General features: G+C 43.3%; 1 protein-coding gene across 1 annotated transcript in view; it reads right to left on the bottom strand.

Moving 5' to 3' along the window:
* The window catches only part of MTM1 (myotubularin 1), a 66,882-nt gene that overhangs the window by 36,780 nt on the left and 14,630 nt on the right, over positions 1-15,472 (bottom strand). Inside the window, exons 4-5 of the mRNA XM_052663014.1 lie at positions 13,911-14,021; positions 9,503-9,604 (exon numbers count right to left, since the gene is read on the bottom strand). Coding sequence (XP_052518974.1) covers positions 9,503-9,604; positions 13,911-14,021 — 213 coding nt within the window. The remainder of the gene's footprint in view (positions 1-9,502; positions 9,605-13,910; positions 14,022-15,472) is intronic.

Here is a 15,472-nt window from a genome sequence, read left to right as displayed (position 1 = left end):
TGGCTATTATAAACAGTGTTGCAATGAACATTGGGGTACATGTATCTGCTCAATTCTGGTTTCCTTGGTGTGTATGCCCAGCAGTGGGATTGCCAGGTCATAAGGCAGTTCTATTTCCAGTTTTTAAGGAATCTCCACACTGTTCTCCATAGTGGCTGTACTACTTTGCATTCCCATCAACAGTGTAAGAGGGTTCCCTTTTCTCTGCACCCTCTCCAGCATTTGTTGTTTGTAGACTTTTTGATAGCAGCCATTCTGACCAGAGTGAGATGATACCTCATTGTGGTTTTGATTTGCATTTTCCTGATAATGAGTGATGTTAAACATCTTTTCCTGTGTTTGTTACCCATCTGTATGTCTTCTTTGGAGAAATGTCTGCTTAGTTCTTTGGCCCATTTTTTGATTGGGTCATTTATTTTTCTGGAATTGAGCTGCAGGAGTTGCTTGTATATTTTTGAGACTAATTCTTTGTCGGTTGCTTCATTTGCTATTATTTTCTCCCATTCTGAAGGCTGTCTTTTAACCTTGCTTATAGTTTCCTTCATTGTGCAAAAGCTTTTAAGTTTAATTAGGTCCAATTTGTTTATTTTTGCTTTTATTTCCATTACTCTGGGAGGTGGGTCATAGACAATCCTGCTATGATTGATGTTGGAGAGTGTTTTGCCTATGCTTTCCTCTAGGAGTTTTATAGTTTCTGGTCTTACGTTTAGATCTTTAATCCATTTTGAGTGTATTTTTGTGTATGGTGTTAGAAAGTGTTCTAGTTTCATTCTTTTACAAGTGGTTGACCAGTTTTCCCAGCACCACTTGTTAAAGAGATTGTCTTTTCTCCATTGTATATTCTTGCCTCCTTTGTCAAAGATAAGGTGTCCATAGGTGTGTGGATTTATCTCTGGGCTTTCTATTTTGTTCCACTGATCTATGTTTCTGTCTTTGTGCCAGTACCATACCATCTCAACATGGCATGTAAAGCAATTATCCTCTAATTAAAAATAAATTAATTAAAAGAAAACAACCCTCCCCCCAAAAAAACCCAACAGTTCCCCCAAGTTGCAAGGCAGGGAGTGGAAGGAAGGATGTGAGGACCAGCGGTAAGCACTGTGCTTCTGGACATGGAGGGTGGCACGGGGAAGGGGAGGGACAGTCCAGCTGGGACCACATTCCCCAGAGATGGGCACAGGGAGGATGGCTGGGCATGTCTCGAGACCAGGGGAGAGGGCAGTGGAGAGAGACAGAAAGAAGACAGAGGGCCAAGTCTTGCAGGAGGCAGGAAGGGAGGAGCTTTAAAAGCATGATTAGACCCTCTATGAGCCAAGTTTACTATTTATTTAAGAAAAAAAATGTCCTGGTTAGAAAAAGAGATGGAGAACTAAGCCACCCTTGGGTCTCAGGCCGCATCCAGGCTGAGGCGAGTGCACATGTGTAGCTTCTCATTCAATTCCCGGGTGAAAATGAGCTTCTGGTTGTTGGCTATTAATCTGTAATCAGCCTAGAAACAAAGAGTCTGCTCCATTAAAGTCTGGTTTACAACCTCAAAGCACAGAAAAAGTACCCCAGGTCGTTCATTCTCGGTTTGTAGGATCAAAAAAGAGGTGTATCCTCCCAGCCCCATGTCATATTCTTTATGGAATTATTTCGGTAGGCAAGCACCATGAGATGTGCCATGAGAACACAAGGGGAAATGGCACTGCTCAGACCACATGGCAGGGCAGGCTGGGGTTCAGCGAAGCCAGGAAGAAAGATAAGGGCCCTGCTCGCTGCTCTCCACAGAAAAGGCCTTGGAACCCGCAGCATCTCCTTCGGGGTCAGAGCCAGTGGATCTTCTCCCCTGGGCCCAGAAGATGGTCAAATTTACTAAAGCAAACACCAGAAGACTTTGCAAGTCTCTGACTGCCAATCAGGTCACAGGAGAACAAAAAGTAGGAAATACGGCAATACTGCAGAGCTGAATCCAGAAAGGGGGCAAGTGCAGAGACACAAACCTGAGTGAGCCATGCTACTCCGCAAGCAGGGTCACAGGTAGAAAGAACAGAAAACAACTTCTGAAGAGCTCTGTGTATTACCTGGCACTGCTGCTCATACATCCCATTTCTACTTAAGATGCTTTTTGGCTTTCATGCTCTCAAGTAGAAGACTTTCAACTAATCCTTTGGCAAGGTACAAGCCTCAGTTGGTTAATGAGACTACGAACTGTTACCTGTGGAGCACCTTTCTTTTAAAGGGCTTAAAGTGTCCCACATATGATCACAATGACTTTTTTCATATACTTGGGAAGAGTGGGTCAGAGTAATCATCCTTATTCTCTCCACCTGCTGGGAAACACGGGGCGCTAAGAACAGAAGCACTGACATTTATTGGGCACTTACTGCGTGCCAGGAGCTCTTGTAAGTACTTTTCATTTAATCCTCACAAAACCCCTGTGGGGTGGAGACTGTTATTATCCCCATTGGAGATGAATATGCTGAAGCACAGAAATATTACATGATTTTCAAAGTTGCGAAGCAGGTAAAGGACTGAGTTGGATTCACACACGGACCTCTGGATGCCTGGGCCCCATGCTGGCAACCACCCTGCAGAAGGGACCTGTGAATGACTCCTCCCACTGAGCCTCCCCGATCCAGGCCACTGGGAGCCTGGCAGCTGGGTCTCGGGCTCCATTTCTTCTAGCTCTACATTTCCCTCATGTGAATCTACAGACCATGAGTTTAATCATACACTCAAGCCCTTCACTTAAACAAATGTCAAGAAAATCCACACAGACCTAAAGATACATTTAAGTGACTATATTAGTGCATGCTGCTGCTGATGCTGCTAAGTTGCTTCAGTCGTGTCTGACTCTTAGCAACCCCAAGGACTGCAGCCTACAAGGCTCCTCTGTCCATGGGATTTTCCAGGCAAGAGTACTGGAGTGGGGTGCCATTGCCTTCTCCTGTATTAGTGCATAAATAAACTTAAAACACAATTTATTCTACATATTCTATCATTATCAAACGTTCTAGACTATGAGTAACAGAAAGCCAAAGACTTTATACCATGATCTAGACACACACAGATAACAGATAGAGATGCTCTTAATGTTTTCATGACTCAATAACAGATTGGGATTCAGAATTTAAAAAAGAAAAACTCCCATCTAAAATTTGTATTATTGCTGATTATTCCATCTGAGTAAAACAATGAGTAAACAATAAAGAAAATCAATGAAAGAGGAACTCTAGCATTGAACATACCACTCCAACAATTAAACTATTTTTCTGTAGCAGTATCAGGCTCTGTTCATATGTACACCTGCCTTTAAAAATCAACCATGATATCAGAGGCATTGTCACATTTCTTATCATAAAAATGTATCATTTCCTTAGAACTAGTATTGACTTGGAATATCGTTTGAAAAAATGGTACGATTTCTACTGTTTGAAAAGCAAAGCAAAAATAAAACAAGAAAATAAATGTCCCAGTTCAAATAGAAAGTGCAGTCTAAACAATTTTCAAGTCTTAATGGATTGACCTAATAGATAACCAATCAAGGTAATGGTTTGGGATCCACTGTGTGTGGCTAAATGGCTCAAGGTCAATTCAAAGTTTCAGTCCTAACTGAACACACTGAGTGGTGAAAATACTAATGGGGAAGAAGGCAAGAGAGCCAGGGCTGGTGTGAAAGAAAAAATCTCACTCATATGCCGCTTGCCTCACGGCTCGATTTGGAACCCAGCTCTCTTGGCCTCCAGACACCATTTCACCGACACAACTGCTACGTTACTTCTGGCATCCAGCGCCAATAACAATCACTGAGATAATCTGCAGCTGCTTTAACAGTTTCAGTAATATTAACAAAGTGCTATTTTTCAAGCAGGGGCCCTTTGTATTGTTCCATGCAATCAGGCTTAGATTACGCTTCCAGGAAATCCCTTTCTGGCACACTCTTGCATTCCCCACTGTGGCAGTTGGGAAACTTTTCTTCCCCTCCTGTCTCAGAGGAATAATTGTCCCTTCTCCTTTCCCAACCTGCCCTGCAAAATGGGCTTCATCCCACGCCCCCACCCCACCCCGTTTTCTGCTCAGGAAAGAAACCCTCTTCTCTCTTGCTTTCCCCTGCCCACCATCTTCATTCACCTTTTTTGGATTCTCAGGGAAACACGTCTTCCCTCCAGCTGATTGCTACCACTACTTTGTTTTGAAACACCCTTTGCTCTCTCTTTAAACCTCCATCAACTGGCTCCCATCCCCACCACTCAGACCACCTCCTGCGATTCAAAAAAGTTTAACCAGTGTATGCCTATACTGGACACTGCGGGGGCAGGATGAGGAAAGAGTGTCCCAGCCTCAAGCAGTCCACAGGTAGGGGGTCCAGTCCCCAAGGACCTCTTCCTGAGCCTCCTTCCCACCCCCACAACCTCACACATCCATCACCACCTTCTCAGAGCTCGCTCTGCCTTTGGCTTCCACAGACCCCAACCTGCAGGCTCTCCCCATTACCTCTCTCATTCTTGCTGGCTTCTCTGGTACACACCAGAGCTCCTCAACCCAGGACCTACAAGTGAGCTTCCCAGGGGCTCCAAGTCCCCTAAAAATTTACATCCAGTTTTGTACCTAAGTGTGTCTGTCAGTGGAGGAGAAACCCTAACTTGCACCATGTTACCAAAGGAATCCATGACTCCAAACAGATGGAGCATCACAATTTCAGGTCTATACCTCTGGACTCTCTTCTAAGAGGTGGGCCTGCAATTGCTGCTGGAAACTCTTATCAAAAGGTACTAACTGGCCCTGCGAGCAAAACAGAATTCCCCATCCCTCCTTCCTCGCCCCATCTCCTACCTGCTTCCCCAAATGAAATCCGTTTTTTACTTCCCTGCCCTGCAGGGTCACGCCGCAGACCTCAGAAGGAAGGATGACTCAGCCTTCCTCCCAGTTCTCCGAGATCAAACTACAGCCCAAGCATGTGGTCTCCGCATGCATCACCAGTGTCTTGCTTGGTCCTCCCTCTGACCCCACTGCTGGCTTCATTTATTTCAAAACCTTCACTAAGTCTCCACGACTTCCCAAGGTACAAGCTCCTGAGTCAGCGGATCCCTCCACCTGATGCACCCAGCTCTTGCCCCCTTCTCCCATCCCATGCTTTCTGGCGACCCTAATAAGCACTCTTCATGCTGCCAACTTACCCTCCCTAGTGCTGAGGGTCAGGATCTTGCCTTTGCCTAAAAAACCACCTCCTCCACCATCCTTGTCCACAGGAAATGACAACCATCCTCAAGGCCCAACCCAAATGACTATCAATTCCACGCAGGCTTTTCCGGCTGGACCTGTTCCCTTTTTCCTGGGACTCCCCAGCCGGCTTCCCTGGCCTCTGAGGGCACTGGCTGTCGACCAACCTGTGTCAGAGCCACACGAGTTTGTCACATCACTTCTGTCACATCCCCAGATGTAACCAGGTCGCATTCATCCTACTACAACTTCTTGTCATCCGCCTTCATGCCCCCCCCCCCACTACCCTGAAATGAATTTGCCTGATGAAATACCTGCACACATTGAATGGAATAGCAGGGGCTAATATTCCAAAAACTATGTCAATAGCTGATCTGTTTTTATCTGTATTTTCTATTGTTTTGGTGAATAGTTTGGTTTTCTTTTTTAAGATGACTTTCAGTGGTTAAAACTTAAGAGAATTTAATTTTCTACAACTTTGTATGAGCCATTCAGTTCCCGTTTTTTCCTCCAGTTTTTCACTTTGTTGTCTTCCTAAACAAAAGAGTAGGGATGCCTAGCACAGACACAAAACATAAGGCAAAGCACCCCTCTGTGGACCACTCCAATGACAGCAACCCAGAATCCTATATCCTCTGATAACATACCCACAATATCCAGAAATCCAGCCCAAGTGTCTCCACAGAATGAAATTTTCCTTCACTTTCCTCTAAACCTGTATTCATTAAAAAAGCCGTCATTGTACATCTCCCATGAAGAAGTGATTATGCTGAGGTTAGAGAGGTAGATAAAGCCTGATCCCGCCTTGATAAGCTCACAGAATAGGAGGGGGATGGGCAATTACTACATAATTACGACAGAAGGCAGACTGAGGGAGGTAAGTGCTCCAGTAGCAGGACCTACAAAGTCCAAACAAGTGACAGGTGTGATGAACTCCCACCAGGGATCACGCATGGTGTGGAAAAGGATCTAGGACTGAGCAAAATGGCGAGGGATGGGCTCTAGAGAGATGAGGGGACCTCAGGTAGAGGTGAGGGACGGGGAAGCCAAAGACTGAGTTGAGAAAGGTCTATGTATACCAGAGGGGCACAGGGCCATCCTATGAGGTTGGAGTCTAGGGTATAAGCCATGGGAAGTCACTGAACATTTTTTGTGTGAAGGGAGGGACATAGAGTGACATGATCATACAGTACTTAAAAAAAAAGACAGCAGCACTGCGGAGGGTAAGTTGGAAGGGAAGTGAGTCGGGAAGCACAGGTAGATGGGAAGAAATATTCGAGAGTTACTGTTAAGCAGAACCTGGGCTTCTTCTCTCGTGGCTCAGATGGTAAAGAACCCATCTGCAAGGAGACACAGGTTCGATCCCTGGGTCAGGAAGATCCCCTGGAGAAGAAAATGGCTACCCACTCCAGTATTCTTGTCTGGAGAATTCCATGGACAGAAGAGCCTGGCGGGCTCCAGTCCATGGAGTCGCAAAGAGTTGGACACAACTGAGCGACTAACACACAATAAGCAGAACCTACAGGATTTGAAATTGATGCAGCTAGAGAGGCAAGGCAGGGGAATGAGAAAGCTGACTTCATAAATAAAATACATGGATGTAATGTACAGCATAAGGAATATAACCAATATTTATAATAATAAAATGGAGTAGAATCGGTAAAAATACTAAATCACTATATTTTATACCTAAAACAAATATAACATTGTAAATCAACTGTACTTCAATACAATAAATAAGTTTTATGCCTGATTGGGGCAGGGCACTTGACTTCAAGTTCTTGAACCTGAGAAACTGAGGATCATCCAAATTGAGGGATATGTAGGCTGAAGAATAGTTCTGGTGAACTGCAAAGAGGTTAGGGAGATGGTGAGCTTGTGATTCTCACAGACTTTCAGAGGAAGGTGTTTGAGAGGTTCATCTAGATTCACTTGAGGCCAATGTCAAAACTAGATTTAGAAATTACCCATATAGCAATGACAGCTTAAGCTATGGATTAAACAAAATCATCAAGGCAAAGTGAGTAACAAGACAAGAGGGTTGATAGGGAACCACCACCAAGATGTCTACACTTAAGGAAAAAAACAGAGGCAGTGGACACTAGGAAGGAACAGTCAAGATGGTACAGCAACACAGAAACAGAGAGTGGTCAAAATTATTGAATGCTTGGGGGAGATCAAAAACAATGAAGACTGAAGTGAGTCACTAGATTCAGCCATAGAGAGGTCTCAGTTCCAAGGAGGGATCTTCAATAAAACTGGATACTAGAATGGTCTGGGGGGATGAATGAACCAGAGATGTGGAGAGACTAGAATGTTCTTTCCAGAAGTTTGGACTGAAGTAAGAAATGGGATAGTAGTTTAGGAGACAGCTGGTTCAACACTTTAACCTGTTTTTAGGGTGAAGCGAAGTGAAGTAAAAATTGTTCAGTCATGTCAGACTCTTTGTGACACCAGGGATGAAATAGTCCATGGAATTCTCTAGGACAGAATACTGGAGTGGGTAGCCGTTTCCTTCTCCAGGGTCTCCTTCCAACCCAGGGATCAAACCCAGGTCTCCTGCATTGCAGGTGGATTCTTTACCATCACATAAAACCAAAAGGAGACAGAAAATCCCAGAGAAAGGAGATGACTGATCAAGCAAGATCACACAGGAGATGGACTGGGGCCTCAGCTCCTTCACACCTGTTGTGTGAACCATCTTTACATCTCTGATTATGTAAGGCCAGATATGCAAAACTCAGGACAGAACCCATCCCCTCAATTAGTTTTCCTGGATTAGATGTACATTCTCACTTTCACAGTAATTCCAAAGATGTATTCCCATTAAACATTTTATTCTAGTCATTTAAAAATGTTAATATTAAAATATCTTTTAAATCACATATTTAACCAATAACTGACAAAAGGCTTAACATGTATTCAACTCTTTGATATCATTATATTTGCTGTAAGTATCACATTTGAATCTCCAATCAACACATGACTCACAATAAGTACTCCAGATCCCCCTAGACCACCAGTCTTTGTATAATTGCCCTTTCCATTGGTCATAAATTTCCTTTGATGGAAAAACTGTTGATGAAATTCAGGCAGAAAGAAGCCATGTCTTGTTAGAATAAAAAGTCAGGCCCCTATTGCCCCGAAACAAATAAATAAGACAGGCATAGGAAGAAGAGTTCCATCACAAAGCAGTTCTTCTATTTAATGATCTCTTCCATCAGCTTCAGTCTAGCTGGAGCACTATTTATTCTATACTTAAAGGCATATATTTATTTAAAGAATTATTCCCCTGCTCTCCCCTTGATAGATGTTTGCCTTCAAGTTTGTTTAAAGTCAAGCAGAGGATCCTGTGATAAACCAAAATGGAAACGAATACGAAAAAGTGCATATACATATACATATATATATATATATATATAATTGAATCACTTTGCTGTACAGCAGAAATTAACACGCCACTATTAAATCAACTAAACTTCAATAAATTTTTTAAAAAAGACATTTAGAGAAAATGCTGAGAACACTATCAAAAATAAAATCAATAAATCTTTTGAAATTTAAGTTTCAAATAAAACAACAACAAAAAAAAAACAAACTCAAGCAGCAGAAGTGAAGGAGGCATTAAAAGGACACAAGCCAGGAAAAAGAAAAAAGAAGGCAAGATCAAGGCAGAATACAAAGAAAGATGGTTTGAAGCTTATTTCAGTCCCTCGGTAAAACAAGGTGAGATTACTAAGTCTGCTAAATAGGAAAGAAAAGTTCTAGATATACACAGCCCAAAACTTGTTATGCACTAAGTCGTAGGTTGTAAGCAACAAATGCATAATAAGTCTGTCCTGCAAATATATAGTGAACCCCATGAAATAACATTCAAAGTGTCAGTCCTTAAAAGTAAAGAATCTGCGCCTAAACCACAAATCCGGATTTGAGAACTACAACAGCCCTTGGGCTCAGAGCACTTGCTTCCACATATAACTGGAACCACAGAAGCCTGACCCGCCTCACTCTCAGTTCCCAAGCTGAGGGCGATGAGCTCTGGGATGTGATGTCACAACACTTCACGGACATGCCTGTGGTCACCTTGCCACCTTTGGCCTTTGGAAGAGGGCTGGCCCAGGTAGAGGGCAGGTTCGGAGGTGGCAGGGGTCACTTGCACTGAGCCACCCCATACAGACTGGCAGAGGAGAGGCTTGTGCCCTCTGGGAACAGGTCAAGCTTCTGTAGTAAACAGCCTCGCACACACACCCCACTGGGGAACGCAGCAGAGGAAGCAAAGAAGGAGAACCCGGGAACCTACCAAACTGTGGGCCAGTGGGAAGGCGTATCTTGTGAGGATCTCAAACATGTCTCTTCTGCTGTGACCCTCCTGTTTCAGCGCGAACCTCAGGTTTCTCAAGTCCTGGGGGCAAAGGACAAATGTGCCAGTTCAGTCTGCAAACTGAGTCATGTTCGTTAGCAAAAAAACTTCTGTTCTGGAAGAAGATCGACTTACCTGAAGAGGCAACAAAGCTAGACCACTAAGAAAATTACTTTGTTTTGTACCATATCTTGAAATATCTGGTTTTAAGAACCCCTGAAAATATTCCCATCATCATCATGATTGTAAAGACAAGACAACTCACGTTAAAGAGAAGACGGAGTTAAAGTTCATTTGTTAAAAAGAAAAACCAAACCTTGCCTAGTGTATCACTCCTGTGTCTGTCTAACTGCTTTCTGAGGTATTTTAATAATAAAAATTTTATTCATAGGACTTTTATCAAATATGTATCTGCCAAAAATATTATTTCAAAATTGTCAAACATGTCATTAAAATACAGAAGCTCTCTCCCTCTCCCCTCATGCTTTTCACTTTAGTCTCCCTTTTAAAAATTAGGAAATGACTGGCATTTTAAGCTCTCATATAAGTAACGTAATATTATTTTGTTATACAATTTTACATTTTTTGTTTAAAGAAAATCACATTTCATTGGAACAATATGGTGTAACTTAGATAAAAAGTATAAGAGCTAAAATATCTGCTATCAGCAAATAGGAACCAGGCTGAAAACAAACAGCCAGTTTCTTTAGGACTGTACAATCAGAATTTTACTTTTACAGGCTTCTATAAAGACCACCTTAAGATCTACCATAGTAGGAATGACTATGGTTCTAGGAACTAAGAATTAATGCTCAAAACCAGATTTTAGAGATAGTTTCCAATACATATCTCTTCAATAAGCAGGGAAACCTTCTTTCAAACTGAATTCAGTAAAGTAAGTAAAATAAAATAACCTCCCTTAAAAATCAGTTTGTATTACCCAGCAAAAGATATAACGTTCTATCATATTTTTGAAGCTGGCAGTTTTTGAGGTTGTCTCTTAAATCACTCATGGTTCTGTGGCTGAGTGATGGCCGTCACCTTCTGCATTGCACTTTCAATACTTCCGGAGTGAGACAGATCCAGCCCTTGCCCTCTCAGATGTCACCATCTTCATATTTTCCTAAGTGCTTTTTCACTTGTTATCTCAAGAGCACTCTTGAAGCTTCCTAAGTCTTCAACATGCAGGAGACAAAAGCCTTGCTATACACATCCCCAAATGCAAGGGGCAGTGAAGGGAATGTAAGAAACCAGGCTCTCAGGCCTTTCATCAACGACCCCACACCCATCTCTCTATACAGATGGTATCTACTGGGCCTCGCCAGCTCCAGGAGTCCATGCTTTCGTTTTTAAAAGCACATAACTTAATAGTGGAAGACAGAGGAGCCTGGCATGGTGCAGTCCATGGCATCACAAAGAGTCAGACACAAGTTAGTGACTGAACAACAACAACAAACTTTGCAATATCCCAAAACTGATTCACAACATCTTCCAAGAACACTGAGACACAAGTTGTTGTCTCGTGATGCAAAGCACTAGTCAAGTGGTAGGGAAAAAAAATTACTTCAATACGATGATGTGCTTTTAAGGGGTTTACAAAGAGCCTGAAATACAGCAGTGGCTAGCTGAGGATCCCCAGGGCTCACAGATGCATGAAGGATCTTCTTCCCATCAGCCTTGGTTCCAATGATAACATGATGCCCTTAACCTCTGAACCAGAAACTAGACCATTTCTAAGTAAATCTTTATTCTGGTCCATCCGTGATTCAAACCATGACTTTCAATGTGCCAAAGCACAAGTGATTTAAGTGCCTTGGTGTGGCCATCTGATTCAGGTGGAATTCAAAGACAGGGAGAATCACTACCTTGTCTTGCCAACGAGAAAACTGAAGTGGAAAAGGCAAGTGAGTCACAGGGGGCTGATCACCAAATCTGAGACAGGACTATGGGCATATACTGAGGAGTAACTTCAACCTGGTCTCCTAGAGCCTGACCCAGATGGGAAGGACACCTGGGGAAGAGCCACGTGGCAGAAAAGTCTCGCCATAAGACCCTTGGTGTTCAGCAACTGGGACACGTGGTGCTGTGCCAAGCCTCGAGATAACAGAGTAAACACAGCCCACTGCAACAGCCCGCTGCAATAGCCCTGATGAGATGGTCTGGCTCTGCTTTTTTAGTTTTTTAAGCTCCAAGTTGTTGGTAGGGGCTGGCATGGGCTTAGGGGGTAAGAATTCCTATATTTGGAGCTGTCTTCTCTTTTGTTTGTAGATGACAACCACTGGGACTTCTGTCCAGCATGAGCAAGCTGCCACTGGTAAGCAGAAATCTCCAGGTGCGGCCCTGGTGGAGACAATCTGTAGGGGTTCCACATTCTCATTTTGAGAAAGCAGCGCGGTGGGACTGTGGTTAGTGACTGCAGATGAAAGGGGACCTGCGGGAGACAGGGGCGAGCCCTGTACCACTGGAGCAGATTCTCTTTCTGTCACCCTCAGGTCTGTTCCTGAGAAAACGGAATTCGACTCTCACAATGTCCTGTGTTTCCAGGGAGATAACAGAATTAAAAGGTTGTACTACAACGTGGTTCGAGGCCACTGTCTTTGGGCTTAATACTAATTCCATGAAATATACATATGGAACATTTGAGAATTATGCCTGCCAACTTGTTCCTCAGCCCCATGTTCTTACAATACACAATCAGAGGGTAAGAATGTGCTTTGTCTTGTTGATTTGGGTGATTCATATTTAAATACAAGTTTTGCCCATTGACAAGGCAACAAATTGGATTTTTTCAATTCAATTAGAATGAGAGTCACTTTGAAATGATAGGAAGAGCAACCTCATTTTCCATGAAGTGCTGTAATATAACAACTCTCCCCCAACAGATTCTTCTATGCAAAAGAGAAAAACCTTCCTCAAAAGTAAACCCCCAATTTCTAGGCCCCAAAGGGTAGAAAGTAGCTAGGATTATAGATGAGGTATTAAGGGAGTGTGAATTCTACCAAAATCAACAAAAGGCTGCCAAGGTGGGGACTGAGGGAGCATTTCAGTTCAAGTCTCATTATGACACAATCCTTCACTTTCTGATAGAGTGTACTAGTCTTGATCTTTTACAAACTGGCGACAAAAACGTATTATCTTCAAAATCCAAAACAAGGTACAGGAGACTGGCTTTAAGAAACCACAGTGCACAAGACCAAGAAAAGGAGACATGGGCCAGGACTGTGGCTCCTCCGTTAGCTCCCTCAGGCACCTGCAGGCAAGGAAGCCCATTGAGCAAACACCTCCTTTCTCATCCACAGAATGAAGGACTCGGACTGGCCAGGGGTCAGCACACTTCAGCCCAGGTCAGTCTTGGTGTGGTCTTCAAGCTAAGATTGTTTTTTATATTTTAAAAATAAAAATAAAAGACATTGTATTTTGTTGAAAAAATAAAATACAATGAAGAATGTATGACAGATCCTACTGGCCCACAAAACCTAAACTATGTGCTTTATGGCCCTTTACTGATCACTGTACTAGACTAAAGGTCAGGGACACTTGAAAGAGTCCCAGCCTCTGGGACACAGCCTTCACCAAGTATCTTACAGTAGGACCTGAGGTAGAACCCAAAGCTTTGCCTTTGTCAACCCAAAGAGGGCTTCCCAGGTGCCCCTCATGCATATCTAGCTGTGGGAACCACCTGGACAGATGACCTCCAAACCCCTGCTAGATCTTTCTAGGACTGGGTACTATAGTCTTCTAATATGGAATACCCAAGAAAGAAGTTTTCTGGTGAGAAGGTTTATTCTGTTGTTTGCAAAATTATTATCTCACTGGATTTGGATCCCAACTCTGCCATTAGTTGGGTCTTCTTAGCTAAGTCACCAAACTCTTCTTAGCCTCAGGCTCCCCATCTACAAAATGGGGACATCACTGTTCATCTCAGAAGGCTGCCCTGAGGCTTTAATGCAAAGGCCCTAGCATGTGTTTAGAATGACAGAGATGGTCAATAAACAGTTACTACTATAGCTGACTGAATGTTAATATCATTAAATCTCTGCCATTCCCCATGCCTGACATGGTGTGGAGGTGTCTGGCTAGAGACACATCACACAAAGGGACACCAGGAGCAGACTTGGGCAAAAACTGACTGGCTCAGGTCCTCATGCTTGGTGACAACAGCAGGTTTCTTTCATAGGAACTCTTTCCCTAGAAGATTCTGGAACACTTGATCATGAAGGGAGAACCACTCCAGGGCCTTGGATGAACAAGGGTCTTTGAGTTTTCTTTTAAACATACATTCACTTTTTACTTATCATTCAACACTAATGTGACTTTTTTTCCCATAAGAAAGTACTGAATCTCTTACTTTACAAGTAATATCTAGCCCATAGGAGTTCTCTCCTCTACTTGTGGCGCCTCCCATTTTTTCAATTCTTGAGATCACACCCAGAGGAACATCAAGTATTAGAGCAGAATCCTGTAATGGACAAAAAGACACAAGTCAATATTTCTGTCAGTACAATTAAACAATCAAAAACATACTTTTAAAAAACCCACGTGCTTTCAGGGCATTTTTACCTTGGTCCTTTTACCACCTTTTATGAATAAAAATATGATAGTGATCACACAGGAAAAAGCAAGCATGAGAAAGTCAGTTATGCAATCAAAATGCATCCCCTATATGGGCTTCCCTAGTGGCTCAGAATGTAAAGAATCTGCCTGCAGTGCAGGAAATGTGGGTTCAATCCCTGGGTTGAGAAGATCCCCTGGAGAATAGAATGGCAACCCACTCTAGTATTCTTGCCTGGAGCATTCCATGGACAGAGGAGCCTGGTGGGCTACAGTCCATGGGGTCACAAAGAGTTGGACACGACTGAGCGACTTACACTAAACATGTGCCATTGTGCACTGCCTGCAGAATAAAGACTAAACTCACAGGTACACAACTGGGGGGCCCAGGATGTGGCTCCCAGCCTGTCTCTGTGGGCTGCTGTCCCACAATGTTCTACACTGCAAGTAAGTAGATACCTTCATAGTTCTCCAAATATTTTGTCTACAGTCAGGCCTACAGGCTCTGTGCACAGTGTTCTCTTTGCCTCACATGATCTGGCTTTCCCAACTACCAACATTCTGCCCTGGCTTCAGACCTGGCTCAGCCAGCATCACCTCTAACAATGCCCTGCTTCCCATCTGATCACAGAGTTGACCACTGCCTTCTCTTCGGTTCTACAGCACTCAGTTTGGATGTTATTACACCACTTGCTTCTAGTCTCGTCACCATGAACTTCCACGTCTGTATTCCCTCACTAGAAGCCAGGCATCCAGAAACAGTGTGTATCTTAGGCACAGATGTTTTTCCCAAAGAAGGGCCTGAGTGCATACCATGCTTCTCCATCATTCCTTACCCAATACTGGACACAAGGGGTCCAGAGGACTGCTGGCATGAAAGACGGAATAACGTCAGTAAAGGCACATCAAGATCATCACACCAAGAGAAGAGCAGCTGCCATGTTCAGAATATGTCATCTGGGCCAGGAACCACAACAGGGCCTTTGACTGCATTGTCCTGACAACCACTCTGGACACAGGTGAAGTATTCCCATTGCCTGATGTCATCACCAAGGCTTTAAAAAACTTTGGCTAACTACAGGGAAAGGTTGTGATTCAAGCCAAAGTCTTGGAACATACATCAAAAGAACCATAAAAATGGTCCTAACCCTTTGAGCCCACAATGACACTCCTCTGACATTATCTTACAGCTATGGAGCAACAGGAGGAAAAGCTACATGTGTGAAGATGGAGCCAGAGCTGGCCATCAGGACAAAGAGTATTATAGTCAACTTGATGGAAGAGCACAAGCTACTAAAATAATTATGGTACATGGAAAAATAAACTGAAGTAGAAAAGAAGCAGCAAACAAAATACACT

This window comes from Budorcas taxicolor, chromosome X, assembly GCF_023091745.1.
Source record: "Budorcas taxicolor isolate Tak-1 chromosome X, Takin1.1, whole genome shotgun sequence".
Classification (NCBI taxonomy): domain Eukaryota; kingdom Metazoa; phylum Chordata; class Mammalia; order Artiodactyla; family Bovidae; genus Budorcas; species Budorcas taxicolor.
The sequence above is the reverse complement of the archived record's forward strand: the minus strand, read 5'-3'. Positions and strand labels throughout refer to the sequence as shown.